Source organism: Hylaeus volcanicus, chromosome 7 (assembly GCF_026283585.1).
Source record: "Hylaeus volcanicus isolate JK05 chromosome 7, UHH_iyHylVolc1.0_haploid, whole genome shotgun sequence".
Lineage (NCBI taxonomy): Eukaryota > Metazoa > Arthropoda > Insecta > Hymenoptera > Colletidae > Hylaeus > Hylaeus volcanicus.
This window is the reverse complement of record NC_071982.1, coordinates 2,568,500-2,592,574: the sequence shown is the minus strand read 5'-3', so window position 1 is coordinate 2,592,574 and position 24,075 is coordinate 2,568,500. Positions and strand designations below refer to the sequence as shown.

General features: G+C 42.1%; 1 protein-coding gene across 1 annotated transcript in view; it reads right to left on the bottom strand.

Annotated features, from left to right (window-relative positions):
* LOC128879551 (tachykinins) overlaps positions 1-22,586 on the bottom strand; it is a 24,860-nt gene extending 2,274 nt beyond the window's left edge. The window contains exons 1-2 of the mRNA XM_054128817.1: positions 22,427-22,586; positions 196-382 (exon numbers count right to left, since the gene is read on the bottom strand). Coding sequence (XP_053984792.1) covers positions 196-381 — 186 coding nt within the window. The 5' untranslated portion in view covers position 382; positions 22,427-22,586. The remainder of the gene's footprint in view (positions 1-195; positions 383-22,426) is intronic.
* Positions 22,587-24,075: the final 1,489 nt, after the last annotated feature.

Here is a 24,075-nt window from a genome sequence, read left to right as displayed (position 1 = left end):
TTATTTGATCCGCAAACCTCGAATCTAATATTACAATTGCAAAATTCAAAATGGCGGATCCAATATGGCCGACATGTATATTAAAAAGTTATTAGATTTTCATGAAACTTGGTATTTATGATTTATTTGAGCCCCAAACTTTGAATCTGATATTACAATTGCAAAATTCAAAATGGTACTCGTCGTATACCTCACCTGGAAGCCCATGGGAGCCCGTTTAGACGGTTGCCCGTGTTCCGAGGAAGCAAAGTCCTTTTTTCCGCGCATTCCTTGGAAGCCCATAGATGCACGTTTGGCGGAAGGAGCATTGTCCGACGAGGTGTCATCGGCAAACGTCAATGAAATCGCCACTACCAACAAAAGGATCGAACGAACGATCATTCTGCAACAAAGATACAAATAGTTTGTCAGTTTTCTTTTTATTCAGCAAGATAACGGATAGGAGGATCTGGACTGTCGATTACATATTTCACTAACATCGAAAAGATATCCGAGTTCATTAGCCAAGAAGATCTACGTCGCCTGTCACGAGTAAAACTTCGAATTTTATATGCATCCATCAAAATCGATCGCCTCCACGACTGAGACGTCGATACGCTCGAGCACTTTCGATATGCGAAATCCAATTCCGCGTGTCGTCCAGCTAGAAGATAATTTGCTCGTTGTCAAGTCGAATCTCTGGAAATCTTTGATGGACATTTTACCGAGTCGAGCATCGATGGTCTTCTCCATATTTGGAGAAACGTTCGGTATAGAATAAAGCCACAAATTGAGGTGTAACGTGTACACGCAACGTTCGCGGTAAACCCGTGGCAAACCCCGTCGATCCGGTGACTTAATTAAATCTGCCCTCGACATTGTAATTCGATGCACGGCTCTGTTCTCGTGGTTTCTTCCAACGGTATCTCTCCGACGCGATAAAATATTTGGTTCACCAGTTTCTCGGCGTTTGAGAATCAGCTGTCGCGAAAAGGAGAAGTTCCGTTGTCTCGCGTGTATCCTTGGTGGAAAAATCTCGAAACCGATCGGTAAAAGGTTCGCGTTAACGAACAGGCTGACGTTACGAATCGTCGAGGTCAGCTCAGCTCGTTGGGTGACGTCGAGTAAGCGGAGCGAGGATTCCCTCCTAACCTCGACTCACCCGATAAAGAGACCGATGGCAAATGGGGGATGGGAGGAGAGAAAAAGGATAGATCGACGGGGTTTCGGGCGGTGAGAAGACAAGGGAGACACAGCACCAGGGTTGCCTCAGGTGGTGTCACGTCGTATAGGTTCTGCGGTGAACCAGCTTTTCTTCACGGATCGGTCACTCGTGTAATCGTTGGAAACGAGCCTGCACCGTACTACATACTTTCCCTTAAAATCGATGATTCGCAACCAGCAAACTTTTCTTTTCTCAACGAGTCGAGGGTTAATACGCCGCGCCGTATATTAATCGCGTTCCCTATACCTTACCTTCCAGTTGTCGACAAAGTTTCTTATCGTCGGTTCGAAACTTAAACGAGGAAATTGATTTACAAAGCAGAAACGTTATCATCATGTTGGATACTTCGGGACCTTGGCGACTCAAAGTCTAAGACCCCGACGGTCAAAAATAAACCAACACCGGAAAAAGTCTCTTGGACTTAGTTTATGACTCGAAAGAGAAAATCAGCAGACCTATTTCTGAGACAAAAGGACACCGATAGTTTTCGTTGCATTTTTCCACTGACGTCGAAATACTCGGTTCGAACGTAGTCTTCTTGAGAGCAACATCGCAGCTCCTAACTCTCTGGTCAAAATAAAGTGTGTCCTATACAAGGAAATAACTGAGTAATAATTATTTTCTAACCCCGATAACCAATACATCAGAATAAGATATTTCGAGGCACTCGTTACTTATCGAGATATTTTCGGTACGACGATGGAACAGAAATAGGTACGTTCATTGTACGGCGTGCAGCGATGCGTTTTACAGCTGTGCATCGGGCTTGGTTGAAAAGGAGAATGGAAGAGAGTACGCGAAAAGCAGCCCGAAACAGTTCCAAATCGTTGCTTTTCTCCTCGTAACGGCAATCAATCTTTCACGTTACATCCTTCGAAATAGGACTGCTCCCCACGATACGAAAGAAGGCTGACCTTTACGTTTACCCTTACGATTACCTTTAACTTTAAGGCACCTTCGCATCGTACCGTATGAAAACATCCGGGACCTAAGCGACGACTACCCGTTCGCTAAGAACAAGATTAACCCTTTCGGTACGGGGGAGCTAGTTGTACATTCGTGGTACGAGGAAGTTTTCCATAAGAGCACCGTACACCAGCGTAAACCGTGAAAACGTGTCTTGCGGCATTCGTAGAAATTTAGAGCGTGATCGACATTAACAGTGATGTTTCAGAAGCGGTTTCGGTTTATGTCTTTATAGTGCTTAACTGGGAGCTACTGACTCTTCGCTCCCATTATTTGTTTTTGCACTTTTCTGTTACTTATCTTACCAAGATCTCTTTATTTTAATGTCTCTTTTATTTTTTCCAATGTATATCTTATGTCATATAGGCTTTTCGATACTTATATTTGTTGAACGACCGGGATTCGAACCGAAAACATCTGAACCTAAGCGACGACTGTCCGTTCGCTAGGAACAAAATTAAAAGAAAATACCAACTCGAGTAACGTTCCTTTAATCACCTGCTAAAAAAACTTCGATTCGGGAAGTACGTTCGTATTCTTCGAACCCAACCGAAACGATACACGAAACGAGAACTATGACGCGCGGCAAATAATACGATGCACGTGCGACGTTACAATAGGACGTAACGAATATATTATTAATTTGATATTATACAACCTCGCTAATTGGATCTCGGAAAATCCTGACAGCAAATCGAACTCCTCGATGACCTTTCAAAGTATCGATAATTGACAAGGCGCGAAACGGATTCGTTGCTTTCTCAATTTTATTCGTCCATAGCCCCTTCTTACCGGGCCAAATTCTTACGCGAACTACGGGAACCGAGTTCAACACGCGTGGCGAAGCAGTCGAATAGCAATGTCTCCTTATCGGTTTCCTGTTGTTCGTCTCGTTGTACACTTGTAGTCACCGGCGACGCGTAAATAATCATCGTTACACCTCCTGCAACCGACTAATTATGTATCTGAAATCACCTTGCCGCGCGCACGCTCGGGACTCGAATTGCTCCCGGTTTTTATACAAAATGCAATTTGCTCGAGTCGCGGAAAGCTCCTCTTTTTCGTAAGCTGAATCCAGGGAAATCTGGCGCAACCCGAACGTCTACATTTTCCGTACACGATTGCGTGATTGCGTGTATTTGGTGCCAGTTAATTTCTCCAATTTACTTCACGTATTTGCGTCGCGACTGTCGGCTTCGAAACTGTGTACTCGTCACGAGAATCGAGTCGAGCTTTAGAGAAGCTGAAAGAAAGGAAACCGACTTCGTAAGCGCAACGGAAGATTATAAACGGTCGTCGAATACAGCGGATACGCTAATGTAAACTAATGTTTTATTCGTTATTATCGTAAAGCAAGTTTATTGCCGACGCAATAAAAACATTTACCTTGTTTCCTTTGCACGCGCGAAATACTCGCAATTTATTTACGTGGAAGCGTACCGTCGAATCCAATAAAGAACACCGCAAGCGGTTAGAATCGTTGCGATTTCAATCGGGCGTGTCTCGATGAATCTTCGAATGTCTTCTTTGAGATCGTTAATTCTTTCGATAGTGTCGTCGATGAACCGATCTCTCGAAGAAGCATCAGGCATATTGCGTCGTAAAAGTACATAATCGCGCAATGAATGACTTACAAGAACAGCTCATATTCTCGACCGTGTTTCGTTGGATTTGGGAGACTGTACAAGTAATGTACGATTTCGATATCGCGACATCTGACCTGCGGTTAACACCTTTAAAGAGACTCGCAATGAAACAAACCGATACCTGAAGTTAAAGTCGAAGAAATATCGCTGAATCTACAGTCAGTGTAAGAAGTATATACAGCAACCGATTTAAAGTAAAAGTGATAAGAAAAAAAATAAGTAGTTAACGTTGAAAGTGATAAAATTTAATTTTAGGCAAAATCTACTGTAAAAATGTTGAGAAATATTGGTTAATTATTTGTTCCCCTAAAATTTATTAATAAAATAAATGTATGGAGTTTTGAATTGACTCCTGTATGAATATTTATTACGAAACAAAATCTACTGTAAAAATGTGTAGGAATGTTGGTTAATTATTTCTTCCCCTAAAATTTATTAATAAAATTGATGTATGAAGTTTTATGTATGTTGCTTCTGTTATGTTAGTGTCCATTTCGATTAGTTGTAATCATTTAAAAAATTGCAGTTTGCATAGAAGACGTATGGTACATTATACAATGTCAGAATCGATAGAACTGGTCAGTCGTGGTCAGACATGGTTAGCCAAACCTTTTGATTTATTTTTACGAAAACGAAGCCTCCTATGAAAAAATATCATTCTTCATTTTCGATTCGTTTACAAGCAAAGAATCATCCGCTGTTGATGACGTTATATTTAAGACTAGCTGTGTATGAGAATGTGCAGGAATGTTGGTTAATTATTTCTTCCCCTAAAATTGATTAATAAATATATGAAGTTTTATTTTGAACTGACTCCTGTACGAATACTTATTACACAGACTGTAGGTACGGACACGAAGGAGTTACTTAACGCAAATGACTATCGATCTCGCGAAAATTTACCCAACTTCGCAAATGTCGCGATGCATCGAATAGGTCGCAGTCGTCGTCGTCCTCTCGTAACCTAACATATCAAATTTACATGTTCCAGGAAAAGTACAGCGTGCCATTGAAATGTGACGCCGCAAACGATATCGGATTACTTTAGTACGCAGAACAAAACGCCCGTAAGATTCCAAGCCTATCGAAAAATTACAGTTACTCCGTCGAAGGCATTCGACTATCGCTATGCTTTACTTTACACGCGTCGCGTTTCGTTACATTCGACTCTATCGTCGACGATCGATACGGAAGTTATCGAGATTTTGATTGTACTATTGTATTAGGATATTGGGTGCACGTTACTCGCGGTATCGCTGCGTACAATTGTCGCCCGAGCCGATACCACCGAGCCAGCTAAACAACGTACTCTCATACACATACAAAATCAATGGAGTTAGTTGTTTAGTGCGTGGCATGAATGAGCCGGAAAACATAAAGGGAGCACCACGCACGGATAGATGCGGGGGTCGAACAACGAAACACCCCGGCGAGGAAATCTTGAGAAAGAAGGACCTGTTGAATTATTTCAAGAAACTCGAGAGAGCGTTTCGACGAGAGAACAATTCCGAGGACGAAGAAGGCTACGAAAGTTCGTCCGATTCGGAACGGTCCGTAGATTTGGAGAGGATCGCGATCGAGTTGCCGTCATGGACGCGACGGGACGGAAAAAGATCGAACAAGCTCGGGAAAAGGCGTAAAGGGTTCTGCAAAGCTCTCGATTCTGCGAGAAACTCGCAGAACAGAGATTATCGTCGCGCAAATTTTCGAGCGCCCTTCGAGCTCTCTCGACAATCGAAGAACTTTCAAATCAGCGAAAGCTGGTCGGAAGGAAACGTCGGACGATTCAGGAACGAGGATAGCGAGAATCGTAAAGGTTCGTCCGTGCCATTTTTCACCGCGAGAAGAGAAGATTTCATCCGTCCACCGTCCGTATATCCGGAACGCAAATGCGACCTGACGGACGTCTGCGATCCGCGAATTTTTGAAGCCAACGATAAACGCGCTTCGGGAAGAAAATCGATCGGAAGACACGGGAAAGCGGGAGATGTTTCGAAATTGCCTCGTGTATTTCCGATAGCGGACGATTTAAACAGCTTGGAGATTCTTCGGTGCGAGGAACTGCTGGAAAGCGAGAGGAAGCGAGAACATCGATCCCGTTTCGAGTTGTATTGTCGCGAAAAATACGTGCCGAAAGGGAAAAGTAGATTTCGCGCGGCCCTGTCGACATCAAGCTTTCAAAGTTCCGGTTACGAACAAAGCGAACGAGCCACGCGCAACAATACGTGCAGTTTTCGTTGCGTAACGAAATTGCCTGCATTCGAAAGCGATCGGCGATGTTCGGGAATAAAAAATCGAACAAGCCTCGCCCGCGGGAACGACGCCGACGGGGTAAACACTTTAACGAACAAACAAACTGTAACTTGCAAAAACAATGCGGGTACGTGGTACGAGCGGAAAGAAGAAGAAGAAGAACTGTGCAAACTGATAAACACTTGCCGAGGTAGAAAACGGTTCGGTTCTTTTCACGGAACGATGCCAGAGGCAGAAAAGACGATGGCGGTGAAACGGTGCTCCGAGTACCGTCTTTGTCCCGAAAACGTCGATACTCGTCGTTCCCAGCATCGTTCGTGGCATCGCCGACGGTGGTCCGTCGTCGACGAGAAGAATCCTGATTCTGGGAATTGTTGGATCAGGAACGAAAAGAACGATCCTCGCCGAGTGGCCGAGAGTCTACGAAAAATTCGGAAAAGAGGAGATCAACCGCGACTTCTTCCTGGTTTGAATTCGAAATTACGAGCGAATAGAGAAGATTCCCCGACGTACGCAGAGTGTACGTCGCTCGTGAACCGAGTCGATTCGTGTTCCTGCATCGAAACCTCTCGAATACGCAATCCAGCGCCGAGAAGCGAGTCGAACGCAACCTGTTGCTGTTCGCATACGGGCCACGATTCCCAAGACAAAGGTTCGGCGAGAAAATCGAGACTTTCGACCGAATCGAGTAGCCCGCTGCCGCGCGTCGATTCTTCAAAGTCAGCCTCGCCTCGATTTTCTCGGCAAACCGTCGCGACCCGTTGGAAGAATTATCAAGTTGGACGTTGTTGCTGCTGCGACGATTGTCGTCCCCTCGAACGAGTAGATAAGCTCGAGAAATCCCAGGTCTCGAACGAAACTCCGGGCTCAAAGGAAAAGCCGATTAATTTAAACGTCAGAGTGGCGAAGCCGAGGGATGCGCGGCGGAAAATCAATTTGAAGAAAGTTTTCATTTATCCTCCGCGCGGAGAAACCGGACCGCCTTTGACGCTTTACAAAACCGCTTCGAATATCAACTGTATAGTGAAGAGAAATACGCGCACCGGATTCCGTTACGACGTAACGTACGTTCAAAAGTTTGCGAGCGCTGCGTGGTGTCCCGAAGAGGGCGTGCGAAACTTTCTTCGACGCAACGAATGCGACCGTTTTTCCGATTGCGGGTGAATCGTGTAAAAATGTAAAAATAACGAAAACACGACGATGAAAACTTGCAATTCTTCTCGTCGGCCATTATTCCTAAGATATCTTTAATTATTTACTTAACGAGGACATAGTTTGCTCCTTTGTATTTGACATCGTGATGTAGTCGGTACTTTTGGCTTCGACTCGACGATTTAGCCGACTGAAAAGTAAGAAGGGACGCGGTGTCGAGTCGTTACGCTGTAAGAAAATAGTCCCCGGAAGGTGGCGACGGAGCTAATCGAGTAAACGACAAATTGCAGGGTAAATTGCAAAACCGTGTCGAGCGTGATTGCTTCGGTGTTTGTTAAATCGTGTCTCTTCTAGTGTCGAGTGACCGAGCCCTCGATTACCTTACAGCCTTCTTCGAGGCTCGAGCGATTACTAGAGTAATTACTTGAACGAGCTTCGAAGTTTACTATCGCGGTTCCTTCCTTGGTTAAGTCCGGCGTCTCGGTGTTTCCGTTTGATTGCCTCTTTGCTTTTATCGCGAAATATTATTTCTTTTTATACAATAATTTATACTAGGAAACTAGTATAAATTATTTGAACTAATTGAACTAATTTGAACTAATGCTAACATTTATAATTATAATGCGAGTTGATGAACAATATTTTTTGTTTTTTTTATTTGGTGTAATGTGTAGCGGTTACTACACGACTGCGAGGAATGAGAGTTTGAATGAGAAGCGAGAGAAGTATGACAGCGTTTCTTTCTTGGGCTGCTAGCAGATTCATCAGTAAAGCTATACTAGCAGACACGTGCCTTAGATGTCTGTGTATGTTTGGAGACGGACCGGGCTTGTATACAAATGCAACGTGTAAAGGTCTGCTTGCGAAAAACGCGCTGTTGTCCCTGGTGTGACATGTCCCTCTAGTTGTTAGTTAGTTGTGTTGACAGAGGTGAACCCGCATATAAATGCATAGACTATTTGGTGTCTCTACTCTGGAGCAAGCAAAACATGGATTTTCGAAATGTAATCCGGCAGTGACTGCCCTTGAGCTTTGTTGATTGTCATCGCGAAATCAAGACGCACAGGAAACTGTAGTCGTTTGAATAACTTCAAATCCATACTAATATTATAAATGCGAAAGTAACCTCTATCATCTTCTCAAGCCTGAACCGCTGAACAGAAATATAATTTTCTTGAATTTAAATTTGGGAGCGAAAGCATTCGATGTTTTAAATGAGGGTAGTGACGTATACAAGGTGTATGTTATTCTCTATTTATTTATTTTATTCTAGTTCTTCTAATATTTTATTTTGACAAAAATAAGACTTCAGTTCGAAATCTCGATATTTGTGTTCGAAAAATCTGACAGTTGAACCACGTGAATGTATTTTATGTCGTTTGCGATCGTATGACAATACAACCACCTGAATGTATTTGATGTAATTTGCGTTCGACTGACAGTTCAACCACGTGAACTTCGTGAACCAGTCAGTGACTGTCTTTTGAACGGAATTTTAATTTATGGAACGGACAGAACTTTCCGGTTAGACCTAATATAAACATTCACTTGTATACAGATTTCGAAGCAACGCAAACGTCGCGGAGACGAGGCGATAAACTAGAAAGCGTAACGACAACAAACGAAAGACAAGCCGACAATTTTCAAGGCTGAACAGAGCATTATTGAAAAACTCTGTTTATAAAATGTTTATCGAGCGATAAGCCATTGAACGGAGCGCTTTTACGTAGCCGTACACCTACACGCGCGCACTCAATTTAGAACCTTTTAAAGAATAACCACGAGTAATAATATAACGCGTATGCATAACCTTCTACCACAATTTCCCGTGAAGATTTTACGCTTTCGATAAAAATGCCAATACCTATCCTGAATACAGAAACTGGTGACCGAGACGAGACTAATCGAATTTACCGATCGCGTTCCTCTCGAGCTACGTACCATTTTACATATTCGCAGCCGCGTTAGACACGCTCGTTTATCCGAGGTAAAAAAGAAAGAAACGTTCGGAAAGATGGCGCGCGAAGCAGCATCTCCTCAAATCAGCCGATTCCCTGTTGGATCCTATGACCTAAAACCTTTCGTTACACGCCTGTGCAAAATCTCCTGGGGTCCCGGGTTCACGCCAACGCAACGTTCGTACAAAACGAACCTTGTACCGCGCTCGAATCGTCGCCAAGCCGACTTACTGTTTCGCGTTTCCCGAATAAGATAGCACCGACGCGACGAGACACGGAGCACCGAACATTGTGTGCATCGAGTTCGCGAGCGACAACGACGCGTTCCAGAAACTCTTGTCCGTGGTAGGAACGGCGTAAAAACTTTTCAAAAGACGTCCCAGATCCTATTCAGGCTCCCGTTGATTGCGTAACAAACCCTCGAATCGTTGTTAGCGCGGCAACGAGTATCCCTTACCGACCACTTCCGGTATTTTCCTCCCGATCAAATAAACAGACGATCGGATCGATCCGCCGACACAAATCGTTCGCCAGACTTTAGACAATCGTTCACTAGACGTTTTCGTCTATATTTAAAGTCGATTCGTCAAGACTTTCGAACGTTTCAAACGGGTCGTTTGAACTTTATAAATCCGTTATCGTGTTTGTACGCGTCGTGTTTGTACGACGCGTACAAACACGACATATCGTATCAACATACGCCACAACCGTGTCCGTATTTGAACGCGTCGGCAACCGACGCTTAATTGTCGATTTTGCTTTTTTCCCCCGATTCCTCGTAATTACTCGGGGTATTAATTATTAATTACCGCGGATTGTTGCGAGTGACCCTTCGTACCGACCGACTCCCTTGTCGCAACATATTTCTCGTGCGTGAAAGTGTTAACGATGTAGTAGGGTCACTCCCAGCGAAATAAAGTATTGTCGGGTATTTAAAATGGGATATAAAATATACATATATATTTAAATAGGTGGAAACACAACAGATCTAGAGATTCGGTAGTGTCTCGACGTCAAGTACATGAAAAATTATAAAGCCACCCCGTATATAGCGTGACGCTATCGCGTATCTTTTGCTCGTAAAACTGCGATTCCAACCTAACCTGAAACTTCTTTTATTAATATCTCATCACGCCTGCAATATTTTCTAAATTTAAAGGCATTTTTATAGTGCAAATCGCATGTAAGCATTCGAATAAAACCAAAATCAACAAAATCGGTCCACGTATAACTGAGATATCGTAATACGTGTCATGAATCTGTCAAAAACGGCTTGTTCTTATTCTCCCGGTCTTATTTCGTCAAGGAATTTTTCATCAACACTTAGCCAATAGGAATCAAGGCCGTTCGTCGACTCGGAATTACTCGGTAAGGCTCGTCCGCCGCCATAAGAAATACTTGTGTATCGTTTGACAGATTCGTTTGGCAGATATAGGTTACAGTGATGAATAGCTGCATGCAGGTTATTAAGACAGTAGGAAAAAGTTTCACCAGATACTGGAGGAAATAATGCACAAGAGACAGTAATGTTGCCTTGTAATACGTGTGTGCATACATTGAAACCATTACAGTAGTTTTAGCAGTGCGACATGTTGTTTACCTATTGCAACAAGAAGAGGAGCATATAACATCATCAATAAAAGAGTAAGAAAAATCCTCGATTAAAAGTAGATAGTGTTTGCCATTATTTGATAAGTAGTTCTGTACACTTAAAGTATATGTATTATCGTTGTAAATTCTTGTGCGTTTTCTGTTTCCACAGTCTTTCATTGATCTAAGCAGCTACAATCATTCTAATAAGAGGAAACGAAGAGACGAATTGCTTGTTTCATGAAGCAAATAATTTGTTGACGAAGCAACAGTATCTTGGTGCTCTCCAAAAATAGGAGCTACCACTGGGAAATTCTAGTATTTTATCTGATAAACGTTACGGGAACATAAAAGTACATAAGGCAAAGGACACGTCATTCATCGAACGTTCCTGCGTAACTGCCACTGTTGCCAACCGGTAGAACCCCTAAACCCCCTAAATTTGGCTTAAAAACCCGTAAATCTTGGAAAGCAGAAATTTATCGACCCTATAATCGAGCCTAGCTTGAAACGAAGGAACGAATCGTCCAAGGGCAAGGGTTGACGGTTGTTTCGATAACTCGAGCAACTTTCTAACGGTCGACGACGAAAATCAATGCTCACAGAAATACGTTAAACGCGTAATGACGCGACGGAGGCTTCTCGAAACGAACATACAAACAGCTGATATATAATCGGATGCTATGCGTGCGAAATAGAATTTCTCGTTTACCGGCTCTCCGATGCCACTGTCGTATCGCGTATCGTATCGTGCCGTACGTTGTTACAGGATTCTGTAATTTCAAAGCACGATCGAGAACGGAGGGTGATCGAAATATCCGGTAACATTCGAAATAAGCGACTCGAGTAGACGTTGCGGGCGCGATTCTTTAAAATAACCGTTAACGACGGAATAATCGTAGAATTGTCTTTGCTCCGATGTAACCGTGCGTGTATCGCACATTTGCACGCTCGTACGCTTTACAGTCGATCGCTGTAGTCGTAAAAAGATCCAGGAATGTCGCGAGGAAAATTAAAGAATAAACAGAGACGCGTCGAAGGGAAAAGGAAAGGATCAGAAATTGACCGCGCAAATGATCGCGTTTGCAAAGAATCTTCCGGAGGACTCGAACGATCCGACGACAAAGATTATACAACGGCGCGGCGCGGCGTGTAGTTTATAGTGATTGCTGGTCTTATTGTTAGGCTCCCGCAGGGGGTTGCACGATCTTGAAATCTTGGCAGAGGGTAAACGACATCTCGGTAATTCCTCGAGACGGTAAAGCGACAGATTGCACGAACGCTATTAAAAATTATTTCTACTCTTCTTCTCCCTCTACCGGCTATCTTCGCCTCTTGTTCCCAACGTTTTACGTACGTTTACGTGTCGCGCAATTCATCGCCGACGCGATGGAAACGATTAAAGGTCAATAACGAGCTAACAGAGTGGAACGTTGTAACAAAAATTGTTCGTTTCTATCTACGGGATGCGCGTTAATCGGTCGCGTTATTTATTTACGAAACAACTCGTTACGAAAAAAACAACGCTGTGTTCCATTAAAACTCACGGATGCGATATTTCGCACGATTCAGTGAGGCTTACAGTGGAACAGGTTTTAAATAGCGGAACGAGTTAAATAGCTCGGAGGTGCGACCTTTTCTTCCGCTGTTCTCTCGCAGTTGTCCAACAGTCGTTCGCTGTATATATGTGTACACGCGTCGAGCATTGTTCTTTTTTTCTCATCCCCCGGTATTCCTTTTGTTCGATGTCGATTCGATATTTAACACGGGCCGCGTTTCAAGTCTCGAAAGAAAAATACTGGCACGTACACGTATATTCGAACGTAACGTCGAGAACGAATTTGCGTAATCGGTTAACGTTGAGCACAGTATGATTCGTATGAAACATCAAGAAATCGTGACCGTATAGGTTACCACGTACTCCCTGTATCGATCTCTGCTATTCAAAGGATGGCAGATAGCGTAAAAGCAACTTTTTCTATAAAAAAAAAAAAAAAGTAAAGCGATGGGAAAGAGTAAAACATTACGTAAATACATTCCTGGCTCGCTAGAATGCGTAACTTGCCACGTAAACTGGAATAAAAAAACGCTCAAAAAAATGTATTATCTCGTTCAAGCTGTTTTTTAAAGCTTTTTACTTCGCCTCGGAAACCATTAACTTTAGACGAAGTCGGGCGCTTTCTAAGTAAACAACTTCCGGTCGGTTTTTCGATGCAAATACCCTGGTACGCCACCCCCTCGATACGTTCGCACGACACGTATGCATGCACTTGCTCGTATTCGAGTGATCGCGCGCGTTTCGTTCGCTCCGAGTTCGAAAAAGTCGAGCTGGCACACGCTTTATCTGTAATCTCCCTAACAAAAACCAGAAACGAAGTTTAAAAGTGAAACGACCCTTGCGCCGGATTTATCGGTCTCGCCGAATCTAACTCTGTTCTACCCGTAAACAAGTTCCCGGTCGAATATTACGATGTGCGCCCGCTTGTTAAAATTGAAAATCTTTTTATTCTCGAACAACCGAAATTCGTGTTCCGTTATATGGTGAAAAGTGGCGCGAGGCGATGAAATGAGTGGTTAGTAACAGAATACATAAATATGTCCTATTGCACAGCTTGGAAAGTGGAGGGAGAATGCGATAAATATAGAGAAAGACAGTTAATAAAGAAGAGGACGGAGCGCAAACACTAAGGTATGTCGGTGAGCTTCATCGTTGCATTAGCATTGTCTTACCGAGATATCTGATTCCAGATCATGTTACGCTACTCGGCGATCGAACTCCTAAACCCCTCAAGGGGTATACCTCTAGTGATGGGTATGGTTTCTGTGCTTTTATCGTAGAGAAAGGGTTTAATAGTTTTCATTCAGACCGTTACTCTCCCCTTTAAGTCTAATATGAGGGCGAACACCCTTAACTTTATTAATTCTGCGAAAACGAAAGTATTCGTACTTATAAACTGCATCTTATATATTTTCTTCAGGGTATGTTTTTAATTAGTAAGGGTAGAAAATAAATAATTTATTTTTTGCGGGTGGTAATTGCAAACAACCCTGTGAGTGACACTTACCAACAAAATCAGGAATGATGATCGGTTATTTAGCTGACATATATAGAAGTTTCAAAACGGTCGGAGTCCTGGAACATGGTGAAATAATTAAAAAGAAACAAAAATCTCATGCGTTGCGCTCCGTGCAATGAGCTTAAGGTGAATGAGATAACGGTCACACACGCTACGCGTATCGTTACAGCTATGCATACGACAGGGACTGCATATTTTACTACAACAGTCTAATAGCTTATAAAAAACTGAATCCATCGAGATTCAATATGTTGACCTTCACTTGACATTTAGTTCGTTTCATATTCCCAGTTTTGTTTTGTCTTTAACTATTTACAACTAAGGTGTATCGCGTTATTTATTTACAAAACTCTCTTCTTCCTTGGGTTTAGGGCTTTGTTTTCGCAAAACTTGCCCTAAACCCAAGGAAGAAAAGAGTTTTGTAAGTGAATAACGCGATACAATTTTTTTATCGAGAAACCGACTTCAGAATCGCGTTTCTCGCCCTAGAAAACATTGAAAACCATATTATGGGCGAGATCTAAAAGTAGAAATTTTCTGGTCGAAAATCGGCAAGGGAACCCCTTGAAATTTTCAGCTTTTGCAACTATTTATTTTTTTACTCCAGAACATTAAATGGGAATTCGACGAAATTTTTACCGAATATTTACCTTGATAATTGGTACCCATAAAAAAATCGGTGACCCGCTAGAAAAATTGTAAGAACCTCAAAAAAATTCGTAACTGTTTTTGAGGTTTGTGATCTTTGACCTGAATTTTGAGGGTGATAAACCCATCTGAGCATTTTTTAGCATTAAACAACTTTTATTGGGCTTTAAAAGAGCTTTCCAACGCCGCGCGGATTAATTAAATCGGTTAAGAATTGAGGTAGTTATGGACGTTTAAAGTTGACAAGCCAATCTTGGGTCACGATTTTTGTCAATTTCCCCAGGGTTATTATAGGGAATAAAAAAATTGTATCCAATCATCACGAAACTCGGTATCTATAGGTTTTCTTGGGTGCTGAATCCGAATATAATGTTATTTTTGCTTTAAACAATTTTCCTGTAGTAGTTTCTAAATGTTAGTACAAAAAAAAAATAAATATACATGTCGAATTGAGTAACTTCCTCCTTTTCGAAGTCGGTTAAAAAGCGATGTTATCGCTTATGGCGCACGTCAATTAAATCGTAAGGGGTTAATAATTGTACAGTGTCTACGAAATCCAAAAGGTTAACGTACCCGAAGCCTTCTTTGTCTCGAGTATCCAACATAATATCGTTTCCGTTTGATGAACGTCGCGGTATGGTAACGCGGTAAAGCAATTTTTGTTTTACGGCCACGGAAAACGATAAACAATTCTTATCGATGTCTCATCTCGATCTCCCGTAACGTGTCGCGTGTCGCATCTGACATGGATAAATGCGAGATCAACCAAGGGATTCGCAGACGTTCGCGAGAAGAATACCTTTGCCCGAAGAAAATTACAGACTATGCGTATATATTCTAAACACGACCCGAACAACAGCCAGCATTTTTTACCGTACCGCAAGATGGAATAACGTAATTTGTATCGCGACGTTCCAATCTAAACGGTTGTCACTCTCCCAAAAGGGTCCATCCGGTTACCCACGCTGTTCCTCAAAGGTATTCCGGACGCTCGGAGAATAGTGTTCGAAACGCGATAATCGTAACGCTTCGAGGGATATATAAAAAAAACTTCTTTGCGATTTAAGACGGGCATTATAGTTGCAAATTGCTTCGCAATCTTCAATGGACGGTTCTCTCGGTAAAAGGGTATTTTAACGTGATCATTAATTTTTCAAAGCCGTGGGCTGTCGGGGCTGGAAGCGTTGAACGCGCTTTTTTTCGCTCGCAAAGTGAACTCGATTGTACGAGTAAAATAGTTTAACCGTGTGATTTTTGAAAATACCGAACGGACACTGGGAAAGTCATTTTCCGAAGATAAATTGTCACGAGGGACCGAAGAAAACCCGTTGCGACACGTTTCTTACGCGTCGCGTTGAATATTGCGAGAAGAAAGAGACAAAATTAAAATAATCTGATAGACAGGATCAACTGAGAATGAAATATTTAAGAAAGTGGAGTGGAATCGCGAGACGAAAGAATCAGCGCGTTAAAGTTTAACGTCACCCGTGGGATCGTATCGAAGGGATCGATCTATAATTTATGGAACTCTGGCAGCGGAGTAAACGACTCCTTTGAGAAATCCGGTTTACAACTAACAATAAGGTAAAACAATTGAACTGCATCGTGGCTATATCGATCGTTTCGTTTAACTGCTTCGGGGGATGCTCGATGGCGAACAACAAAAATCGATGACAGCTGTACGTAGATGTTTCTTTGATGATAAAGCTGGACCATAGACATACCGAGAAAATATAGACCGAGCCTTCGACTATTTTCGCAATCGCTCGAGTATGTTCGGGTTTTCGCAGTTGCATATTATAATCAGTGATCCTCAATCTGTTTTTTCTAAAAATTGAAACTAATATTAACCATTCTGTAACACTATTTTGGTTATTTAATATATCCTTGTATGTGCATAATAATAACAAGAATATATTAAATAACCAAAATAGTGTTAGAGAATGGTTAATATTAGTTTCAATTTTTAGAAAAAACAGATTGAGGATCACTGATTATCAGTTATCCCTCGTATAAAGGCTCGGTCTATATCTTCATATGTCTTTCTTTGACACATTCACAGTACGTTATGTGAACACGTGAAATGTGAGCCGAATACTGCCGAGTCTTGCCGGAATAAATCGACGTTAGACGGGTGCCTTCCACACCCCGAGTATCAGAACCCCCCCTTACCTATACTAGCAGTTTATGCCGAAAAGTATGCCCAACAACGAAATTAGAGGCGGTAATTGTTAACGTTGCTCGCATCGATAATGCACCATCGGAAACCATTATTCGCTCGTTAACGATGTAAACATAAACATTACGATCGTTCGTTTTCACGTGAATGGCGAATCAGCGATTTATATAGCTACTCCGTTATACATATACCTAGTCTCTCGAACGCTTTTAACGGTTTACAATGCGCGTCGAAAAGGTTCCGACGCGTCGAAACCGTGATACCACGAGTGAAGGTTTATCGTGCTTATCGTTCGCTTCGCGATTCGAAAAGAGTAAGTAAATCGAGGGAAAATTAACGACCCCCTTTTCATTCGTCGCTAATCCGAGAAATCTCACTGGAAAGGATTTCAAGTATTCATCGCGTAAATATTCAGCGTTGGATTTGCTTGCTTTGCGAAATCGGTTTTATTTTTTTGACGGATCTCGGGTCGGCTGCGAATTACATTCGTTTCGCGAATAATTTTTCCTTCGAGAGGCGATCGTATTCTTGCCGATCGCCGTCTATCTCGTTCCACCGTTCGAATAAACTTTAACATTTAGAAATACATTCGGCTGTACGTGCATCCAGTTGCCGCAAACTTTATCATTCCCGTTATACTCTATTTCAATTGCAGACGGATACACCGTATAACGAATGACGTTCCATTTTACTCTGTAATAGTTTATCGAAATTGCACGTATAATCTCTCTGTTCGCTTACGCATTTCTGCATTCGGTAAACGATTAGTTTGATACCAAAATTGGCTCGTCGTTGTATTCAAAATCGCATGCAAAAATCGCGAACGTATCGCGTTCGATACGGAATCAGAACATCGAAGAGTGCAAAAATACAAGACCAATTTACTTGGATCGTAATGGTGGACATACGTATCGAATTTAATAGAGTCTATCAGTTGCACCGTCCTCTGCTCGATTTTCTGCAGCGTATCGAATTTCACAATGGATAAACTCGAACGAATTAAAGTATCCAGATAATAATTACAAAGTAAACCGAGCAAACGTATAAAGAACAAAGTTAACATTCTATTTGACATCTGCAGTGATCTGTACGGTTTCGCGTAGTCGGAAACAATGTTCTGTGCAGGATTTATTGCAGTTTTTTAATTTGCAAAACGAGCCTTTTTGTGACTCGTCGGATATTAGGCAGGAGGGAAACGGTGTATTCCTTTTTTCGACCGCGCCACGCAGCGGATAAGCTTCTTTTTTATCGTATCCCGATAGAAAGCAGGGCTTGATCAAGCCCGAGCGATAAACTGAGAAGTATCCAATTACAAACGGATTAGCAGCCGGCTAACTCGCAATGAAAAAGCTCGTTGCTTGGCGCGACGACGAGCGAAGAAGTTTTGAGATGCCATTCCCTCGAGCCTAGTTAATCAGCGATTTACCGACAGTGTAAATTTCTAACCGGCCGCCAACTGACCTACCCTTGTTTCCAGGGCGCTACACTTTTCGCTTAACTACTATCGTAATTGTATTTGACAAGTTTGACGGCGGAGAGGAATCCCTCTGTAATTTGTCGTCGATGCAATTGAAACTTTATGTGCATAAAGATTACCGTGCGTTTCTACTGATTAGTTTCGCTCGATTCCCTTGGATTTTTCAAAAAACGGAAAGAGTTTGACACTTTGACAAAGTGAAAGCTGAAAGTTGACGTTACAAACTTTGTCTCTGCATCTTTATTCGAGCTGGAGTCTTTAAACGCGGTTCTCACCGTGGCTCGCAATATACCCTTTACAGCGTTGAAGTCTCCTTGTCTTATCGCGTCGAACGCTACGAAGTTTCTCAATAGTTTTTCGATCGTTGACTGTTTTTACCGAGGCTGCTTCAAAATTCATTGAATTGGGGACGTAGAATACGTCTCTTCCTGAATTATGGTTTCAGACATTGTGTAACGCTGTATGAAGTGAGAGTATTCTGTATCTTTCACTATTCTGACGTATAATGTTGAAATGTTATGTCGTTAGTGTCAATCACGCTAGAGATTTCTACGCATTTCGCGTAACACATTTTCGCGGCTTACGCTGCCATACGGTGCAACTTCTTTGAAAAACTCGATTGGGACCAACGAGTTGCTTATTTCGAGGGAGATATGCTATGCGGCTTGACTTTGTTCTCGAGCGTGACGAAAAGGAACCCGTAGAAAAAAACAGGGGTTCGGTGTAGCGGCAAACTGCATACAACTAACAGTATTGTTTCGGTTTTGGAGAATACACACGGCAGAGAAAGAGAAAACATTACACATATTCTGTGGTCTTTCCACTAATCTGTACGGCTTATCGTTTATACGCACCTCTCGCTTCTTTTCGGATCTCGGCCGACTTGAAACACCGATTTTCGGCGACTTCGAACCAAAAGTCGAGGATAGCAATTTGCTTATTTCGTAATACTGTACCATGAATGTATAACCAGGTCCTCCGTACCGAAAGGGTTAAAATAAGATACTGCACGCTTACAAAACGCGATAGATTCTTCGAAACGAGTCGCTCGTATCGAAGAGCATAGCGAAGAGCGGAACGGAAGTAGTGTAGCCTTACGCATGCCCGGCAGGCTCAACCGAACGAATACGTTTAATTTTAAGAGTCGCACAGAGGTAGATATTTCATTTGATTTTCGAAACGTTGACGATTAACCGATGCCACTGTAACATCACAATCGATAATTTACAACTTCCGGACTTGCAGCGTATTATACGGGCAACTCGAAGCGCGCAAAAGTTTTAATTAAATCTTGATCTTTAGGGCCGCCAGGTGCTTAGCACCTACCGTTACTTTGCACAACGAACAGAACATTTCCCCGAACTTTATCTAATCATACGTATGTATAGTTGTTTCGTATAATTCCACCGTTAGTATTAACCTTTGTATGCAAACGTGGCTGCATTTTCTGTATAACGCGTTGGAACGGTGTCCACGGTTTCCCTGTAATCAACCAACGATCTCGACTTTCTTTTTTACTCGATGTATTCCTATCGTTGTATTTCTGTTAATTTCGTAAAGTACCTTATAAATACTCGCGCTCAAAAGAGCCAGAAAGAATCCCGGAGGCGAAGCGAAGGAACGAGAAGAATAAAAGAATAGCCCCCGCGTTATCTAGGAAATTAAGATGTAACGATCCGGCGTTCTTTCGTGGTACGATATTTGTACGGTATCGTGATTCTTAATCGTGAGCTGGGAAATATTTGAAAAGGGACTCGGGGGCTCTTTCAAAAGCGTGATTAACATCGAACAGACATTTCGATATTCGGTGTGCGTTTGCACGTTTCCTCGGTATCCGTCTTCGGTAAAGCGAAACCGTAAACGGAACGAAACATCGAATATTGGATGGACTCGGAGAAACGATGAAACGCATAACTGCGTAAACGTTTCGCAACCAATCAACGAACTACGTAGGCTATTTCGTTCGATATGTTTTAATGAAATCGGACGCGTGAATTCGTTCTCGAGGCATCTTTATGTTACCTTAAAAAGAGCAACGATTGACTGTTGTTTTTTAACATTTAATTAACTCGTCTACAATTCCAATCGTCTTGTTGCTTTTGGAAAATAAAAGACGCAACGTTACGTTAATTTAGAACAGCGACTCGAGCTGCACGTAAGACGATCGCTCAACTTTACGGAACATTCGCGTTGTCTAAATAATCGTTGCAGCAAAATAAACTAAAGCCCGAGCGACGCAACTAGGAAACGGTTGATTGTACATAAATACGTGTACGGTGGCGTATATACCAAATACATTTTAATTTTCAAAGAATCTCTATCTTCTTAAGAAGAATGAAAAGTTCTCGCTACATATTGTTTTCAAACAACCTTGATCTTGCCTCGGAAACCAGCGTGAAAGTTTTCCTTTGTTCCACGAAAACAAGGAATTCTAAAATACATTGTATCGAGTTACATCGTCTGGAACGGGCAAATAGCTAATTAAATCATCATTTTCGTTGGGTTTCCGTCGAATAGCGTAAATAGAAACGTTCCAATTGTACCGCGATGTACAGAGAAAAGAAAATTACACCACGACAACGTTGCCAGGCGGAATTGTTTAGCAACATTCCAAAGGTCATAGAATATCTACGATGGTTCATTGGCAAGCTATGCAGCGCATCAAACGATATGGAACTTCGGACGACGTTCCTCGGATCCTCGGAAAACGAGGACCGACTCGAAAACCGATCGCAGCGTAACCGAAGCTGACAGATATAAAATTTAAAGTTAAAATCCCCAGAAAAGATCTTATAAAATATTTACAAATTATTTTGTAAAACAACGTTGAATATATCCGAGTACCGTGACCGAAATATGGCCATTTTTAAGATTGGCGGGAATTTTAAATCGAACACTGGACATTTTTATAGCGATTTCGAGTATAAGACGCACCTGAATTTTGGAGGCATTTTGATTTTTTTGAACGGTGATTTTCGTTACTGTATTTTATATCTAAAAATTTGAAATTGACAGGAATTATATTATGTCATTCATTTCAATGATGTATTTTGTTAATTGTATTAGAAAGAATAAATAATAATAAATAAACTCAAAAATAGTATATAAGACACATGTTTATGTTAACAAATTAAAGCGAACCTATCATTATTTCGCTGTATGTAATTTAGTGTTACCCTTTCGAAGTCCCTAAGCACGTATGCGCAGATTAGAAATTAATATATAACTCGTAGGTAAGGGTATGGCCGCCATTGTACGTTCCATCAACGTCTCGCGTAGGCAAGCGTTTACTTAATGTCTCGACAGCAGAGCTCGCCAACTCGAACAGTTCGGAAGCAACGATGGCGCGACTAATTTGCAAATATTCGACAAGTTTATCGTTGGCTGGTATCCGGTAAATTCTGTAAACGTTCGTCACGAACGCGAGCGGTGTACTCCGCGAGTCGACGCGACGCCGACGGAGCCAAGCGAATCGAGGTTCGGTACGTTCAATTAGCCTAGGGAATAGACAATTCGAGATGGAAGTTTGCATTCCCCGAGGCAACAAAGTGAATCCAGTCCTAGCAAATAGCGTCGCTTTATTACGTACACGGGTCACTTTGATACGTGACGAGGTGTATACTCTCCTGCCGATGTAGTATCGCACACGCTGTCAAATATCGTCATCCTCTTCTCTACGTGCGTTAAATTAACGCGATACGTCCGAGACTGTAACAATTTGATTTTCGCGTAAACCTAGTATCGCAACACCTGTTTCTTCCACGAATAGCGTTTCAAGCTGGCGACGTTATTATCATTTACAACGCGTGACATTTTCATGCCTCGACTAATTTTCGTTTAAATGTTAATCATTTCTTATTCGTGACAGACCTTGAATGTTGGAAGAATATCTTTCGCATCCTCTGAAGCGAGGGATCCGGTATGTATTATATCTACCGGTATTGTACAAACGACGCCGCCTATTGTTTCAATGAAAGTTTCTCTTTTACGATAGAACACATACGCAAGGTACATGCAGACGTACACACAACACGCGAACTGTAGCAACGATATAACTAGGAATACGGAAGGCTCGAAGAATCCATAGGGTGCGAGGAAAATGAAGATAGTATAAATTGAAAGTGATCGGAGAAACTAAATTATCACCGATATCGAAACGAACGAGATTTACCAGATTATTTTTTCGTATCGTGAAGAATACATCGAAAAAGAAAATAAACTACGAGTCGACGCATGCTGCAACTTGTTGGTATACAAGGGTATACGAATCTCTTACCTTTCTTCGGTGTATACAAATGTTCGAAACCAGGCAGAGAGGTCGTTTGATTGGTCGATCGGCTCGAAACGAAGATTCGTCCGTCGATTCGCGGAAAGGGCGATTCAAAGGCAAGACCTGCTCGACGTGACGGACAACGATGAACTGACGCTCCGCGTGCTTCACCTTATACATAGGCCGGCGTAGTGACGTCACAGATCAGTGAGACCAATGAGAGACACCGGAGCTTGCACCACCATTGGGGACAGAAATCTAACCGTACCCCTTCCGTCACGAACACCTGGAAGAAACCTGTGGTTTCTTCGAACGTATTTGTCGGTATTTCGATATCCGCTCTCTTTTCTACTATTTTTCTACTTTATTAATGTTAAAATACAATTCCTATTCGCTTATTTACCATTCTCTTTTTTAACGTCTCGACTTTTTTTGCCGTGTGTATTCCAGCAAATTCGTGACCGATACGAATTTAAACATGGCTTCTGCGTTATCTAGCGGAAATTAACCACTGTTTGGAATAAAATTACAGGGGAGAGCAACAATGCTACGAAACAATATTACACGTTGCTTATATTCGGTGTACGAGATTATAACGCAGTTAATACCGAGTCCCGTTGAATATTCATGTCGGTTTCTCCTATCTAATAGAGATGCTTTCGCAATTATACGCAACTAAATGTCGACCAACGATTCACCTTTGCGCAGCCGATCGAATTGTAAACAATTCGAACAAACGTAACAGTTGCCAGTTTTATTTCGGCGGGGAGAGTTTAACCACGTTTGCTTTGCTATCGAAGCAAGATAATGCTCTTAAAATGAAACGGAAACACTGTTTCGATAGATAGGAGAGATCACGGAGACAGATGTTTTCGTTGTCGATGAACGCGGACACAAATATCCCATTAATTCTGTTTAAACGTGATCGCATTATTCGGAGAAATTTCTCCGTAACGTCGAGAAAATATCTATAATCGTGCGGTGCTGTACCTTGTACCTGTACCTTGATTCGATAATCCGAGCGAAGAATAGGGGTCGAAACCGACTCGTTTATCGATCATCGAAAAATATACATACGTAGGTAGAAGGGTTACCGACGTGGACACGCATGACGCGAAGTAGCTCGGAACGATACGTCGTCTCGAGAAAAACATCGCGGCAGTTTTTGTAAAGCGATAAAGAAGAAGAGACGTGCTTGTCTTACGACTGGAAAATGTGTACCGGGTTTGGACGTTGTTCGTTTCCGTTGTTAGACGAACGCGATGTATAAATGAAAAATTGAAAGATTAATTATTGGACACCGTCGCAGGTTCGGACTAGCGCTATCTCTCGATCTTCCATCTTCGCGTACACTGTACACGGTACACGGTTGCTGTACGTTAGTGTACGCCAACGTTGCGTTTGAGCTTGAGTTTTTTGATTTAAGGTGCTCAAGCGATAATCTCCTTGCATTGCACCGATCCAATTTTGTGAGACATTTTCATCATTATCCATTCTTGTTTTTTATCATTTTCCTTTATTTTAAGCCAACAGGCTTTTTTCTTCATACTCCTTAAGGTCGATTCAGACTATACGACACGGACCGGCAACGACACGTACCGGCACCGACGCGACAAAACATTAAAACGCGCGTTTTAATGGAGCTATTCACACTA